The sequence below is a fragment of the Xenopus laevis genome, chromosome 9_10S (assembly GCF_017654675.1).
Source record: "Xenopus laevis strain J_2021 chromosome 9_10S, Xenopus_laevis_v10.1, whole genome shotgun sequence".
Taxonomy (NCBI): domain Eukaryota; kingdom Metazoa; phylum Chordata; class Amphibia; order Anura; family Pipidae; genus Xenopus; species Xenopus laevis.
This window is the reverse complement of record NC_054388.1, coordinates 5612321-5627785: the sequence shown is the minus strand read 5'-3', so window position 1 is coordinate 5627785 and position 15465 is coordinate 5612321. Positions and strand designations below refer to the sequence as shown.

General features: G+C 43.0%; 2 protein-coding genes across 2 annotated transcripts in view; one reads left to right on the top strand and one right to left on the bottom strand.

Annotated features, from left to right (window-relative positions):
• Positions 1 to 209, bottom strand: part of cdc27.S (cell division cycle 27 S homeolog) — a 34140-nt gene extending 33931 nt beyond the window's left edge. Inside the window, exon 1 of the mRNA XM_018237450.2 lies at positions 70 to 209. The gene's annotated coding sequence lies outside the window, so the exon portion shown is untranslated. The remainder of the gene's footprint in view (positions 1 to 69) is intronic.
• On the top strand, positions 64 to 15067 carry LOC108702554 (glycylpeptide N-tetradecanoyltransferase 1). Its single transcript, XM_041578888.1, has 12 exons — positions 64 to 196; positions 3535 to 3628; positions 3788 to 3932; positions 5010 to 5128; positions 5270 to 5361; positions 7490 to 7606; positions 10375 to 10545; positions 10762 to 10870; positions 12061 to 12231; positions 12309 to 12476; positions 13305 to 13442; positions 14496 to 15067. The coding sequence occupies exons 1-12, from the start codon at positions 87 to 89 to the stop codon at positions 14514 to 14516; spliced, it is 1455 nt and encodes a 484-aa protein (XP_041434822.1). The 5' UTR covers positions 64 to 86; the 3' UTR covers positions 14517 to 15067.
• Positions 15068 to 15465: the final 398 nt, after the last annotated feature.

Here is a 15465-nt window from a genome sequence, read left to right as displayed (position 1 = left end):
GTCGAGACTACAACGCCCACCATGCATTGCTGCAGTCAGCCAATAGCCGCTCACCGACTTCCCACTTACCCGGCTTCGGATTAAAGATGGCGGACCAGAGTGAGACAGCAGCGGATGATCGGCTGGAGGAGGATGAAAATGGACACGGACACTGCAGCGACTGCGAAAATGAGGAGAAGCACAGCTATAACAGAGGGTAAGGCTTCTCGTTCCCGTCGTGTCGACGCCTTGCCTGGAATGTATTCTCCCTGCTATAAGCGAGCAGTTCCTTCCTACGCGCGGCGCTGATTGGTTGAGGAAAGGTACATTCCCTGATGCGATTGGCTGTGGCCGCTGTCATTCGTGTATCTGCCTTGAAAATGGGGATCTCGCACTGAATCCTCCTATGGATGATCTAAAGCAGGGGCTGGACTGTGATGTGATTGGTGCAGCAAATGCTTTTGCTCTGGGGCCCCCAGGCAGGGTTTTGGGGCCTACTGACCTTTTAATCATGAAATATTTAGCATTGTTTTCAGGCAGCTTATTTTAAATAGTGGCCTCTAATTATTCTTTGGCTGATTTGTAAATTTAAAGGCCATAGTAAACTGGAGAGCAGCATAGGCAGACCTTTACCAATCTGTCAAAGGGTCAACACCTTTCAAACCTGACACTTGCTGTGAATAACCATGCGGGGGGGGTCATGCTCTGTGCCATGCGGGGGGGTCATGCTCTGTGCCATGCGGGGGGGTCATGCTCTGTGCCATGCGGGGGGGTCATGCTCTCTGCCATGCTGGGGAGTCATGCTCTGTGCCATGCTGGGGGTCATGCTCTGTATTCATGTAATGCTATGAATTTTACTATGCAGAAAAGCTGAGCCATGTATCCGGTACCATCTGAGGCAGAGCAGGTGCCAGGCAGCTGAGGCTTTTTAGACCAATCAGCAGAGGCCAGGCCATCCGTCAGCTGATAGGAGATTCTCTTCATACCTGGAACCCAAGTGGAACACAATAAAAATGTATGGGGGAAAGTGCCACAGGTGCTTCCTCATTCTTTGTTCCCAGGCCCGGCTTCTGATTTCTCTTCTTCTATTGTCACTTAGGGTGCAAATCCCCAAACGTACCCCACTGGTGTCAGATCCTTAATATACACAGTAGCCCGGCAGCAGCAAGAGACAGTAAGGCTTCTTACCAGCCAGGGCCCTTGGTTATTGGGGATTATCCAATCAAAATGCAAAGACTCGCCCTTGTTATAATCACAGTGTAGGTTGGGACTGGGGTTGTGTAAAAAAAATAAATGCTACATTGGGACCAGGCAGAGTAGCAAATCAGCAGGGAGCATTTACTGGTCACCGGTTAAAGAAAAAAGCAGAGATCTGATTGGTTGCTCTGAATAATTACACCTGGGCAAATGTAGTGGCAGTTGTTACATATTGGAGGGGCTGGGGTATAAAGTGGCCAGATAAGGCCAGAAGCAAAGTGGCAATGGTAAAAGATAATAATAATTAAAAAAAAAAAAAAATATATATATATATATATATATATATATATAACTAAAAATGTAGGGGTATCATCCCTGCTGCCTATCAAAAGCAGTTTCTCTCTCTCTCGACACATTCCCATTATCCAAACAGCTGATAAAGGCCTGTCTTTCTCTGGAACCATCTCTCACGTGGATCAGACTTTAAATAGGTTTGTGTTTCACTCCCCAGGCACAGGGGCACTAATAGGATTAGCAGGTAAATTGCCTCTGGGCAAGGGATTTCCCTGGTTCTAATCCCTATACCCCCCCCCCAGTCTTCTGTCCCTTCTATAAACTTTCTGGGTTTATTTGTCTTGAGAAATGATTCCCATATATTTGTTTTTATATAGACAGACGTGCGTTTATAACGTTTATTTATGTGTATTCTTCTAATGGGCAGATGGCAAATTGGATTTAGCCTTTATTTTATGGCTGTATGGTCTCTCTCTCTCTCTCTCTCTCTCTCTCTCTCTCTCTCTCTCTCTCTCTCTCTCTCTCTCTCTCTCTCTCTCTCTCTCTCTCTCTCTCTCTCTTTCTTTCTCTTTCTCTCTCTCTCTTTCTCTCTCTCTTTGTATCTCTTTCTCTCTCTCTCCCTTTTACTCTTTCCTTTTCTCTTTCTTTCTCTTTCATTTTTTCTCTTTCTCTCTTTCTCTTTTTTTCTCCTCTCTCTCCCCCCCCCTCTCTCTCTCGCTCTCTTTCTCTCTCTCTCCCTTTTACTCTCTTTCTCTTTTTATCCTTCTCTCTTTCTCTCCTCTCTATCTCTCTCAAATCAAATGAGCTTTATCGGCAGGGCCAAATACATTAAGCATTGCCAAAGCAGCTAGAGGGTTGAAATCGGTGGGGTTAGGGGGGCAGTTTATGAGAATAAACTCTCTCTTTTTCTCTCTCTTTTTCTCTTTCTTTCTTTCTTTCTTTCTTTCTCTCTCTCTCTCTCTCTCTCTCTCTCTCTCTCTCTCTCTCTCTCTCTCTCTCATATGTGCCGTACAGAGCATCAGTTCTGCTTGGAATCCTGTCTGTATAAAGCTTATACAGATAATACAGATTATTAGGAGGCCTCCATACAGGGAAACCTTTATACAATTTCATAGAATGAAGAACAAATTGTACGGAAAGTCAGATTTCAACTGTGGGAGGGTCCTGGGAGTTGTACTGTAGCAAGTGAAGACTCTGCACTTGTGTTTTATTATACCTGTTAGCCCAATCCTCTTCAAACAACTATTTGTTTTCAGACAGATCACCAGAAATAACGACTTTTTCCAATTACTTTCTATTTTCTATGTGTCACCGTTTTTCTAATATTGAAATGTAAAGTGTCATTTTCACCTTCTAAAGCAGCTCTGGGAGGAGGGGGTCACCGACCCCTAAACTGTTGATACATTTACTTGATACATTTCTTATCTTTGTCCCTGCTGAGCAGAATCCCTGAGTTACATTACAGGCAGCTGTTAGAATTGATACAATAGTTGCTAATACTCCAGAGATGTTACTGAGCTGGCAGATTCGGGGAGATTAGTCGCCAGGCGACAAATCTCCTCCTCTTCTTCGCAGCAACTAATCTCCCCAATATGTCTTCCACTGGATAAAATGTAAATCGCCTGGGGGCAGGCACACGGAGCACTTTGTTTTCTGAAGTCTCCCGAAGTTTCCTCGTTAGGCACTTACGGGCGACTTCGGAAAATGAAGCGCTCCGTGTGCCTGCCCCCAGGCGATTTACATTTTAGCCAGAAAGATAGTAATTGTAATGTCTATGGCCTCTTTTAAACCCAATCTAAGTCCTACGCTGTGTATAGAGCTCCAGATAATACTAGAAATACCCACCCTCTGCCTAAACAGCTGCTGAGCATATGCTGAGTATCCATCTAAAGTCCCATAGCAACCAGTCAGATGTTTGATTTCATTATTTTAACAAACTCACTGCTGATTGGTTGCTAACCTCACCCTGTGTTTGCTGCAGTTAGTGAGATGGTGTGTGTATGGAGGAGCCCCGGATTCTCATTGCCGACACCCAGTAACTTCTACCTCTGTTTTCTCTTTCAGTCTGGGCGATGAGAGTGGAGGGAAGAAGAAAAAGAAGCAAAAGCGGAAGAAAGAAAAGAGCGGAGGAGACAAACTAGAAGCTGCCGAAGCCCAGGTTTATTTTTTTTATCATTTGTGGTCTTTGAGTTATTTTATTCAGCAGCTCTCCAATTTGCAATTTCAGCCATATGGTTGCTAGGGCCCAAATTCCCCTAGCAACCACGTTTTACTGGCCTCGTTCGTTTTCTAACTATCGTATGTTCTCAATCTCCAGGTGAACACACTGCCTGCCGAGAGAATACAAGAAATCCAGAAGGCCATTGAGTTGTTTTCCGTTGGCCAAGGACCTGCTAAGACCATGGAAGAGGCCAGCAAGAGAAGTTACCAGTTCTGGGACACCCAGCCTGTTCCTAAGCTTGGTAGGTGCCATATGCAAGGCTCATATCGGTCACCTTTTTACGAGCCATTCAAGCATAGGATACACAATAGATAACAGATATGTTCTGAAGAATCCCATTGTATACTACAGAGTTTATCTGCTGTGTATCCTGTGCCTTTTCTCCTTTTTCAGCTTTGAATGGCTGCCCCCATGGCTACATAGCAGATTGTTTATATAAACTATAGTAGTACTTATCTGTTATCTACTGTGTATCCTGTGCTTGAATGGCTGCCCCCATGGCTACACAGCAGCTTGTTTATATAAACTATAGTAGTACTTATCTGTTATCTACTGTGTATCCTGTGCTTGAATGGCTGCCCCCATGGCTACACAGCAGATTGTTTATATAAACTATAGTAGTGCTTATCTGTTATCTACTGTGTATCCTGTGCTTGAATGGCTGCCCCCATGGCTACACAGCAGCTTGTTTATATAAACTATAGTAGTACTTATCTGTTATCTACTGTGTATCCTGTGCTTGAATGGCTGCCCCCATGGCTACACAGCAGCTTGTTTATATCAACTATAGTAGTACTTATCTGATATCTACTGTGTATCCTGTGCTTGAATGGCTGCCCCCATGGCTACACAGCAGCTTGTTTATATAAACTATAGTAGTACTTATCTGTTATCTACTGTGTATCCTGTGCTTGAATGACTGCCCCCATGGCTACACAGCAGCTTGTACATATAAACTATAGTAGTACTTATCTGTTATCTACAATGTAAACAGAGCTTGTATGTTCCTTTTAATGTGGTTTCCACTCAATATCAAACGTCTCATGCCCAGAGGCTGCTCTTACTATGCTTGGTGTTTATACAGTAGCAGAATTGTCCGTATCATGCCGCAGCCACCAACACAAACAAAGTTGGGATGTAGAACAATACTTTGCACTACAGTTTGTAACCGCGGGTTCCAATCTGCCAAACCGTGTTAGAACAACTCCTTTAGCCTTGTGCTTCACCAGATCTAAATACATCTGGTAGACCCTGGTCTATTGAAGTTAAAATATCATTGTAATGTATGAATGAGGGATAATGTCCATGTACTTTGCAGGAGAAGTGGTGAACACACACGGCCCCATTGAGCCAAATAAGGACAATATCCGCCAGGAGCCATATACCCTCCCACAGGGCTTCACCTGGGACGCTCTGGATTTGGGGGACAGGGTGGTGGTAAGTTTTCTTTCCATAATGGATCACAAGTTCTTGGAGGGAATCCAAGTTCTTTCCTGCCCGAGTTTCCTCCTTATGAGTTGTATGATTTTAAAATCCTCCTCCCCGTTTTTATATTGTGTTTCTCTTTCTTCCAAGTAGCTGAAGGAGCTTTACACTCTACTTAACGAGAACTACGTGGAAGATGACGACAACATGTTCCGCTTTGATTACTCCCCTGAATTCCTGCTCTGGTAAGGACCCGGGAAATATCCGCTTTTTTTTTTTTTTTTTTGGTAACATCTAAAGGTGGCCGTACATGTAGAGATCACCAAACGAGCGGATCTCTCCCCGATATGCTCACATGCAGATGGGCGATTTCGGGCTGATCCGATCGTGGGCCCTAGGGCCCAACGATCAGATCCTAATGCTGCCAAAACGGGCGGTCAGATTGCAGGTCCGCATGTACATACAGATGTGCAGGACAATCAATGGAAATATGACCGCTCAAGACTCGCCCCACCACGGCATGTCCCTCCAGTCAGCTCCGTGTGCTCAGCCACCAGCGTTCCGGCTGTGATGTAGATCCAAATGAGCCTTTTCAATCGGCACTCCGGATGAATATGAGGAGGTATATTGTAGCAATTTAAGGTAACAGCATCGTCCTATGAGTTTTGGGAAAACATTCCCTTAATCATAGGCATACAGAGGAACATTCATCACTTCCTAACGTCTCACAGTGGGTTAAGCATAGAACAGACGCCCATAGGGATACAATATTTTTACAACATTAAGGGGCAGTTTTATCAAAGGTCGAAGTGAAGGTTCGAAGTTTAAAACTTCGAATTCCGAAGTCATTTTTGGGTACTTCGACCAACAAATAGTCCAACTTCGAAATTTATCATGTACTGTCTCTTTAAAACTTGGACTTCGACCATTCGCCACCTAAAAGCTGCTAAAGTGCTATTTTAGCCTATGGGGGACCTCCTAGAACCTGTATGGAGGCAATTGGGGGAGTTTGGGAGATCGAAGGTCGAAGTTAAAAAAAATTCAAACCAAAGTAGGCCCACTTCGACCCCAAAAACCTTCAACCACCATCCGGTTGGTCTTTTTGAATTCGAAGTTCGACGTTTTTTCAACTTTGACCTTTGATAAATCTGCCCCTAATAGTTTATATCCAAATTTTTAAAAACGATGTATGCAAATTTTGGATATTATTAGTGTAAATACAGGGGTATTTATGATTTGGGTGTTAAGGTCATTGAGCAAGTTAAGATTCCTCCTCGGGGTGGAGAGAGTTTACGCCCCCTCAATTTAAGAGAAGCCTTTTGGATTTTTAATCTAGACACCATTTTCCTTAAGGGCCTGAATACTAGGCATGATCTTATATATTTATATTAACATGAATTTTGGTTATGCATGTGGGTATATATATATATATATATATATATATATTATATATATATATATATATATATATATATATATATATATATATATATATATATATATATATATATATATATACCCTTTATTTTTCAAGTTAAGGTCCATCCCTCCTCGTTTTTGACTTTTACCATACTATTTATGGGCCTCTACAATTTTGGGTCAGGGACCCCTTGAGCCTTATATATAACATATATGAGCCCCACAGGAGCTATTCATTTTATCCAAAGGGATCTTCATAATTTATTGGAACCTTCCAACCACTAACCATTGGATCCGACCATGTTCAGCCAGAGAATTCCTCGTAGGCAATTCTAGAAACATTGATAACGCCCAATGGGTAACAATGTTTTAACCATAATTGAGAGATCGCTTATCCCAAGCTCTTTCACATTTTATTTCGAAATTTCCTTTTTTTCCTGTTTTTTTTTTTTTAATACACTGATAAAAGGTGGTTTTAGAATTTGGATACATAGTTTTTAAAAATTTGGATGTATACTATTAATGTTGTAACAATTGTATCACTATGGGCGACTGTTCTATGCTTAGCCCACTGTGAGACGTTAGGAAGTGATGAATATTCCTCTGTATGCCTAAGATTAAGGGAATGTTTTCCCGAAACGCATAAGGCGGTGCTTGTACCTTAAATTGCTACAATAAACCTACTCATATTCATCCGGAGTGCCGTCTATATTGCTCTTTTCGATCTACGAACAGAGGTGGCCGCGATCCTACGGGATTTTTAACCCTGCCCGGTTGACATCTGGCCAGATATCGATCAGAGAAGCCCACCGGAGGGCCACACGTATGGGCTGAAAAGCTGCTGACTCGGCCTGTCTGCAGCTTTTATGGGCCCGTGTATGTCCAGCTTTAGAGAAGTAGTCAGGGCTGTACCAGGCAGTAGGATTGATCCAAACGTTCCTTCCTTCTCCCCAGGGCACTGAGACCTCCTGGATGGCTTCCCCAGTGGCACTGTGGTGTAAGAGTGATTTCCAGTAAGAAGCTGGTGGGATTTATTAGTGCAGTCCCAGCTGCAATGCATATCTATGACATGTAAGTATTTCTTTTACTTTACATTAAAGGGGAACTATCATGAAAAGGAAAAGTAAATATCAACTTCATCATACTGAAATAAGAAACTTTATTAATACAATCAATTAAATATTCTGCATTGTTTCTGAAATAATCAAGTTTATCTTCATTATTCCTCTCTCAGCATCTGTTTCTCTTCATTCTGTCTTCATGCAGCAGTTGGGTGTCAGATATTCATTGACAGTTAGATCCAATATATCTTATAGGGGGGGGGGGCTCCTGTAACAAAATAACTGCCTTTTGCACAAATCCTGCATGTAGAGAGACATGATGTCTGGTGATTTTAATAGAGTGAGATCTAATACATCTTCTAGGTAAAAGATGAATGATCCAATATATCTTATAGGGGGGCTTCCTTTCCTAGCAGATGAATTAGAGCTCACTCAAATAACTGATTCCAGTACAAACAAAATAACTGCCTTTTGCACAAATCCTGCATGTAGAGAGACATGATGTCTGGTGATTTTAATAGAGTGAGATCTAATACATCTTCTAGGCAAAAGATGAATGATCCAATATATCTTATAGGGGGGCTCCTTTCCTAGCAGATGAATTAGAGCTCACTCAATAACTGATTCCAGTACAAACAAAATCTAACAAAATAACTGCCTTTTGCACAAATTCTGCATGTAGAGAGACAGGGTTTTTTTTAATATGATAATTTTTATTGAAAAATCAAATGTGGTACAGTGGGTAAAGTACATTCACATATTCAGTGCTAATGTTCTGTACAGATATCCCAACATAGTAAACTCTATAACAAATATTCGCCAAATGGCGTCTGGGGTTATCCCAGAGATTGTAGGGGAGAGGGGAGCAGGATCAAGAAATAGAGGTAAAGGTGAGAAAAGGAACAAAGGGAGGAAAAAAAAGGGGGGGGTTAGGAGATTGTTATGAGCTTTATAACTCTCTGTTTCTTTGAAGGATAGCCATCTCCACCAGAAAGCCATGAAGTTTGTTTTGCTCCTCTGTGCTCACCGAGAGCTCCTCAAAAATATACAACTCTTCTATTTTGGCAAACAAATCTTTCACTGTTGGTATCTGCCTGGATTTCCAGTGCAGAGGAATAAGATACTTTGCTGCATTGAAAAGAAATGGCTCTATGGAATGCTTAAACGTTGAGATAGGCTTCTCCATGTGGAGCAACAGGTAGTAGGCAGGCTGTCTATCAAGTGTATTGTTTAAGATTTCTTCAGATAAGTCAATTATGCGGTCCCAGTATGTTTTTATCATGGGGCAATCCCAGAAAATGTGTAGCATTGTGCCTTTGTCTTTGAGGCATCTCCAGCACAAGTCAGAGGTATAGGCGCTTCAATTTTACAGGAGTCCTGTACCAGTTGGTGAGAATTTAAAGGGATCCTGTCATCGGAAAACATGTTTTTTTCAAAACGCATCAGTTAATAGTGCTACTCCAGCAGAATTCTGCACTGAAATCCATTTCTCAAAAGAGCAAACAGTTCTTTTTATATTCAATTTTGAAATCTGACATGGGGCTAGACATATTGTCAGTTTCCCAGCTGCCCCATGTCATGTGACTCGTGCCTGCACTTTAGGAGAGAAATGCTTTCTGGCAGGCTGCTGTTTTAGCTTCTCAATGTAACTGAATGTGTCTCAGTGAGACCTGGATTTTACTATTGAGTGTTGTTCTTGGATCTACCAGGCAGCTGTTATCTTGTGTTAGGGAGCTGTTATCTGGTTACCTTCCCATTGTTCTTTTGTTTGGCTGCTGGGGGGGAAAAGGGAGGGGGTGATATCACTCCAACTTGCAGTAAAGAGTGATTGAAGTTTATCAGAGCACAAGTCACATGACTTGGGGCAGCTGGGAAATTGACAAAATGTCTAGCCCCATGTCAGATTTCAAAATTGAATATAAAAAAATCTGTTTGCTCTTTTGAGAAATGGATTTCAGTGCAGAATTCTGCTGGAGCAGCACTATTAACTGTTCTTTTCAGCTTGTCCCATATTTTTAGTGTATATGTTATCGTGGGGTGGTCCTTGTATAAGAGTCTTCTGTGAACGTTGTCTATCCAGGGGAGGTGTATTAGATAAGTGCTGGTGTCCTGTTGTTCTAATTTGACCCATATTTTGGCCTCAATATGGTGCGACCAGTCAATAATGCGGTTCAGTATTACAGCTTGAGACAGGGGTTTTGGTGATTTTAATAGAGTGAGCCCTAATACATCTTCTAGGCAAAAGGAGCCCTCACTCACATAACTGATTCCAGTACAAACAAAATCTAACAAAATAACTGCCTTTTGCACAAATCCTGCATGTAGAGAGACATGATGACTGGTGAGTTTAATAGAGTGAGCTCTAATACATCTTCTAGGCAAAAGGAGCCCCCCTATAAGATATATTGGATCTAACTGTCAGTGAATATCTGACACCCAACTCCTGAATGAAGAGAGAATGAAGAGAGAAACAGATGCTGAGAGAGGAATAGTGAAGATAAACTTCATTATTTCAGAAACAGTGCAGAATATTTAATTGATTGTATTTAGAAAGTTTCTTATTTCAGTGTGATGAAGCCTATATTAAATGTTCACAATAGTTCCCCTTTAAATGCAACTTTTTAGTGGTATTCCCACAGACCACTTTTCACTCAATAACGGTAGCCTCCTTCTTGAGATCCTTCACAAAATATTGCGCTTTCTGGGAACTGCGCAGAGTTTTGGTGTAAGAGCGGCACTGGCAGTTTGCGGTAATACGATGTTTTAATCCTTAACTAGAACCAAAAAAATGGTAGAGATCAACTTCCTCTGTGTCCACAAGAAACTGCGCTCTAAGAGGGTGGCGCCTGTTCTGATCCGTGAAATCACGCGCCGCGTCAACCTCGAGGGAATCTTCCAGGCCGTCTACACAGCGGGAGTGGTACTGCCCAAACCTGTGGCTACCTGCAGGTACTGCTTTTCTTCTCAATCAGTATATAGCGAACGTTATCTTTGAAGGGCGTTTTTTGCCTATTTCTTCTCCAGTTCTCGGTTGCTGTCCAACATCTGACTGTATAGCAATCAATGCGTTCAGGACGATACCTTAGATCTCTCTATTCTCGCCCTTCTGCCCCTGATTCTACTGATCATTGCCCCCTTTTCTTTACTCGTGTGACTGTATTGCAGGTACTGGCACAGATCGCTTAACCCACGCAAGCTGATCGAGGTGAAATTCTCTCATCTCAGCCGTAACATGACCATGCAAAGAACCATGAAGTTGTACCGGCTGCCTGAGGTTGGTGCCCTAGAACCTGTGTAAAAACAGTGTCGCAAAAGCTACCAAAGCAGTTTATTGCCAATAGATTAACCACAATAATGCAAACTAGGACACTATATTTATTCTGCAGAATGCTTTACCATACCTGAGTAAACCGCTCTAGAAGCTCTCTCTGCTTAGGATAGCAGCTGCAGTATTAGCTTGGTGGGACATGACTTCCTGCCTGAGTCTCTCCCTGCTCACTCATAGCTCTGGGCTCAGATTACAGCAGGGAGGGGAGGAGAGTGACTAGGAGCAAACTGAGCATGCGCAAGCCCTAGCCCTGGAGGTTTAAGCAGAAAACAGTTAGTCTGATACAGAAGCCCATGAGTACACAATAGAAGGAAAGAAATGTGCTGTTTCTTTTGACAGAGGACTCAGAGCAGCATTACTTTGAGGGTTTATTGGTGTATTTATATAGACCTTTCTGATAAAGCTCACTTAGTTTTAGCCTTTCCTTTAAAGGGATACTGTCATGGAAAAACATGTTTTCTTTTCAAAACACATCAGTTAATAGTGCTGCTCCAGCAGAATTCTGCACTGAAATCCGTTTCTCAAAAGAGCAATTATTTAATTTTGAAATCTGACATGGGGCTGGACATATTGTCTGTTTCCCAGCTGCCCCCGGTCATGTGACTTGTGCTCTGATAAACTTCAGTCACTGTTTACTGCACGTTGGAGCAATATCACCCCCCAGCAGCCTAACAACAGAACAATGGGAAGGTAACCAGATAACAGCTCCCTAACACAAGATAACAGCTGCCTGGTAGATCTAAGAACAACACTCAATAGTAAAATCCAGGTCCCACTGAGACACATTCAGTTACATTGAGTAGGAGAAACAACAGCCTGCCAGAAAGCAGTTCCATCCTAAAGTGCTGGCTCTTTCTGAAAGCACATGACAGGCAAAATGACCCGAGATGCACCTACACACCAATATTACAACTAAATACACTTGCTGGTTCAGGAATGACATTTTATATTGTAGAGTGAATTATTTGCAGTGGAAACTGTAATTTAGAAATAAAAACCATGACAGAATCCCTTTAAACAAATAAGCTGCTGTAATAAGGCACATTCAAATAGAATAATGGGTAAATGGGAGGAGCCTGTTTGTATGAGACCCAAGGGCCAAGACTAATGGAAGAATTGTGCCCTTTGCCTTGTAGACTCCTAAAACAAGTGGCCTAAAGCCCATGGAAGTCCGGCACATCCCGGCTGTGCACAAGCTTGTGTCTCAATACCTCTCGCAGTTTAACCTGGCCCCCGCCATGGACGAGGAGGAGGTCCGGCACTGGCTGCTCCCCCAGGAGAACATCATCGACACATACGTAGTGGAGGTATGGACTCTCATCCCCTGGAAATGCCAAATGTGTGTGCCACAGAATGAATGCATTGATGTTTTACCCTCTTACAGACACCAGAGGGCGAGCTGACGGACTTACTGAGCTTCTACACTCTCCCCTCCACCATCATGAACCACCCCACGCACCAGAGCCTGAAAGCCGCCTACTCCTTCTACAACGTTCACACCAAGACTCCTCTGTTGGACCTCATGAATGATGCACTGATTCTGGCTAAATCTGTGAGTGTCCCACTAATGGTCCCAGACAGGACCGCCATTAGAAATCACAGGGCCCTATAAGACAAAATTTCCTGGGCCCCCTGGGCTGCGCCCACCGCGAGCCCCACCTACAGGTCCGCCCTCCCCACCCGACAGGTCCGCCCCCCACCACCAAATATTGGTGGCTAGGGTTCCCACATGTTAATAAAAAGATATTTGTGGTGAGGGCCCCCTATAAAAAAAAAAACATTAGTGGCCAGCCCCCCCCATTAAAAAATATTGGTGGCTAGGACCCCACATGAGAAAAAAAAATTTTTGGCCAAAATTGGTGACCAGGCCCCCCCCCCCCACACATTATAAGAAAATTGGTGGCCGGGGCCCCTTAAATGTCCATGCCTTCCCGAAGTCAGCAGCTCTCAGAAAGGTGGGGGGCCCGGTTAATCAAGTAAGTGTGGCCTGGCCGGGCCCCCCTTATCCTCGGGCCCCCTACAACTCTCCCCCCTGTCCCCCCCTGATGGCTGCCCTGGTCCCAGATAATGAATCAATCTAGGGATTGGCATCTAAACTAGGGATTTGGCCTTTTTCAGCAGGATTTGGATTTGGCTGAATCCTTCTGCCCGGCCGAACCGAATCCGAATTTGCAAATTAGGGGCGGGGAGGGAAATCACGTGACTTTCTGTCACAAAATAAGGAAGGATAAAATGCTTTCCCACCTCTAATTTGTATATGCAAATTAGGTTTCGGTATTCGGCTGAATCTCTTGCGAAGGATTCAGGGGTTTAGTGGAGTCAGTTCATCCCTAATATAAACCCTGGTGTGTGTTTTGTTTTTTTTTAATTTCTTTTACAGAAAGGGTTTGATGTGTTTAATGCCCTTGACCTCATGGAGAACAAAACCTTTTTGGAGAAGCTAAAGTTTGGTATTGGGGATGGAAATCTGCAGTATTACCTGTATAATTGGAAATGTCCCAGCATGGGGTCTGAGAAGGTGAGTCGCACCCTTAGATGGGCAAGCTGATGTGTAACAATGGAGGCAGCCATTCATGCTGGAGAAAAGATACAGGATACACAGCATATAACAGATAAAACACCACTGTATTCTAGAGGGTTTATCTGTTATGTGCTATGTGTATCCTGTGTTTGAATGGCTGCCCCCATGGCTACACATCAGCTTGTTTATATAAACTATAGTAGTACTTATCTGTTATCTACTGTGTATCCTGTGCTTGAATGGCTGCCCCCATGGCCACACATCAGCTTGTTTATATAAACTATAGTAGTACTTATCTGTTATCTACTGTGTATCCTGTGCTTGAATGGCTGCCCCCATGGCTACACATCAGCTTGTTTATATAAACTATAGTAGTACTTATCTGTTCTCTACTGTGTATCCTGTGCTTGAATGGCTGCCCCCATGGCTACACAGCAGCTTGTTTATATAAACTATAGTAGTACTTATCTGTTCTCTACTGTGTATCCTGTGCTTGAATGGCTGCCCCCATGGCTACACAGCAGCTTGTTTATATAAACTATAGTAGTACTTATCTGTTCTCTACTGTGTATCCTGTGCTTGAATGGCTGCCCTCATGGCTACACAGCAGCTTATTTATATAAACTATAGTAGTACTTATCTGTTATCTACTGTGTATCCTGTGCTTGAATGGCTGCCCCCATGGCTACACAGCAGCTTGTTTATATAAACTATAGTAGTACTTATCTGTTATCTACTGTGTATCCTGTGCTTGAATCCCATGGCTACACAGCAGCTTGTTTATATAAACTATAGTAGTACTTATCCGTTATTTACTGTGTATCCTGTGCTTGAATGGCTGCCCCCATGGCTACACAGCAGCTTGTTTATATAAAGTTTCTGAAGCAAATAGACCAGTGCAGGTGAACAGTGCATTATATTTGAATTATTTGATACACTTTAATACTTTGGTGTTACTGTTCCTTTAAATCATGGGTTCAAGCCCTACAATAGTAGCTAAAGATCTCAATGTAGAAGCTCAAGGTGATCTCTATATTCTTCTCTTTGCAGGTGGGTCTGGTTCTACAGTAATCCACGTCCCCTTTTCCCCCACGTCTGAAGTGGATTAGGAATTCTCTGCGCTGCCGACTGCTCCCCATGGGGCCACAGGAGAGTCCGATCTTGGAACCGAGAAGTTTATTGATTCTGGAGCACATCCTACTGTATTGGGGTGCAGGAATGGGGATAGGGAGGGGCAGAGGGGGTTGTTCCCTCCTCCTATAGATTTGGTTTGTTTTCTGGAATTTCTATCACCACTCCAACCCCTGCTGTGAATACGACTGCTCCCATTTTCCCTCCCCCGGCTGATTTGAGGCGTCATGGCTGAATATTAAAGTGTATATTATATAATATATATATAATATATGTACATTGGTGCCTGTGCTTGATCTCGTGACTTACAACGTTTCTAAAAGGTCGCCATGTCCTAAAATCGAAATGAACCTGTGGCAGCCATATTGAAGGGGGCGTGGCCTGCTACCCAGAGTGGGGGTTGCTTAAAATAAATCGCGTTTTAAAATGTTTGCTTTTTTTTTTTTTATTAAGTTAAATGCTTGTTACTAAATAAATGATGAACATTTGCATTGCAAAGTCCTCTTCTGATCAGACACGGCGTATATATAAATCTAAAGCATTCGTTCTGTGTACTTGCCCAGTCGCTATTAAAGGAACAGTAAACCTTAGACTGGACCTGCGCCTATTGCATTAATCCCACTCAAAGCCAATGGGCGGTTAATTAAATATTTTTTTCAGTACAGGGCTTTTAGATCAGTTCAGCTTGCAATCTAACTCATTCACACACACACACACTATGGGCCATGTGGGAAGAAAATTGGAAAACGGGAAAATACCCAGAGTCCTGCATGGAACCGATTTCTATGACCCGAACCTGCAGCCCGCAACCTGAACTGCGACCTGCATATTTACCCACTTTGAACCGCTACGCGACCCGGACCTTCAACTGCCTTACCCAGTGTCGGAC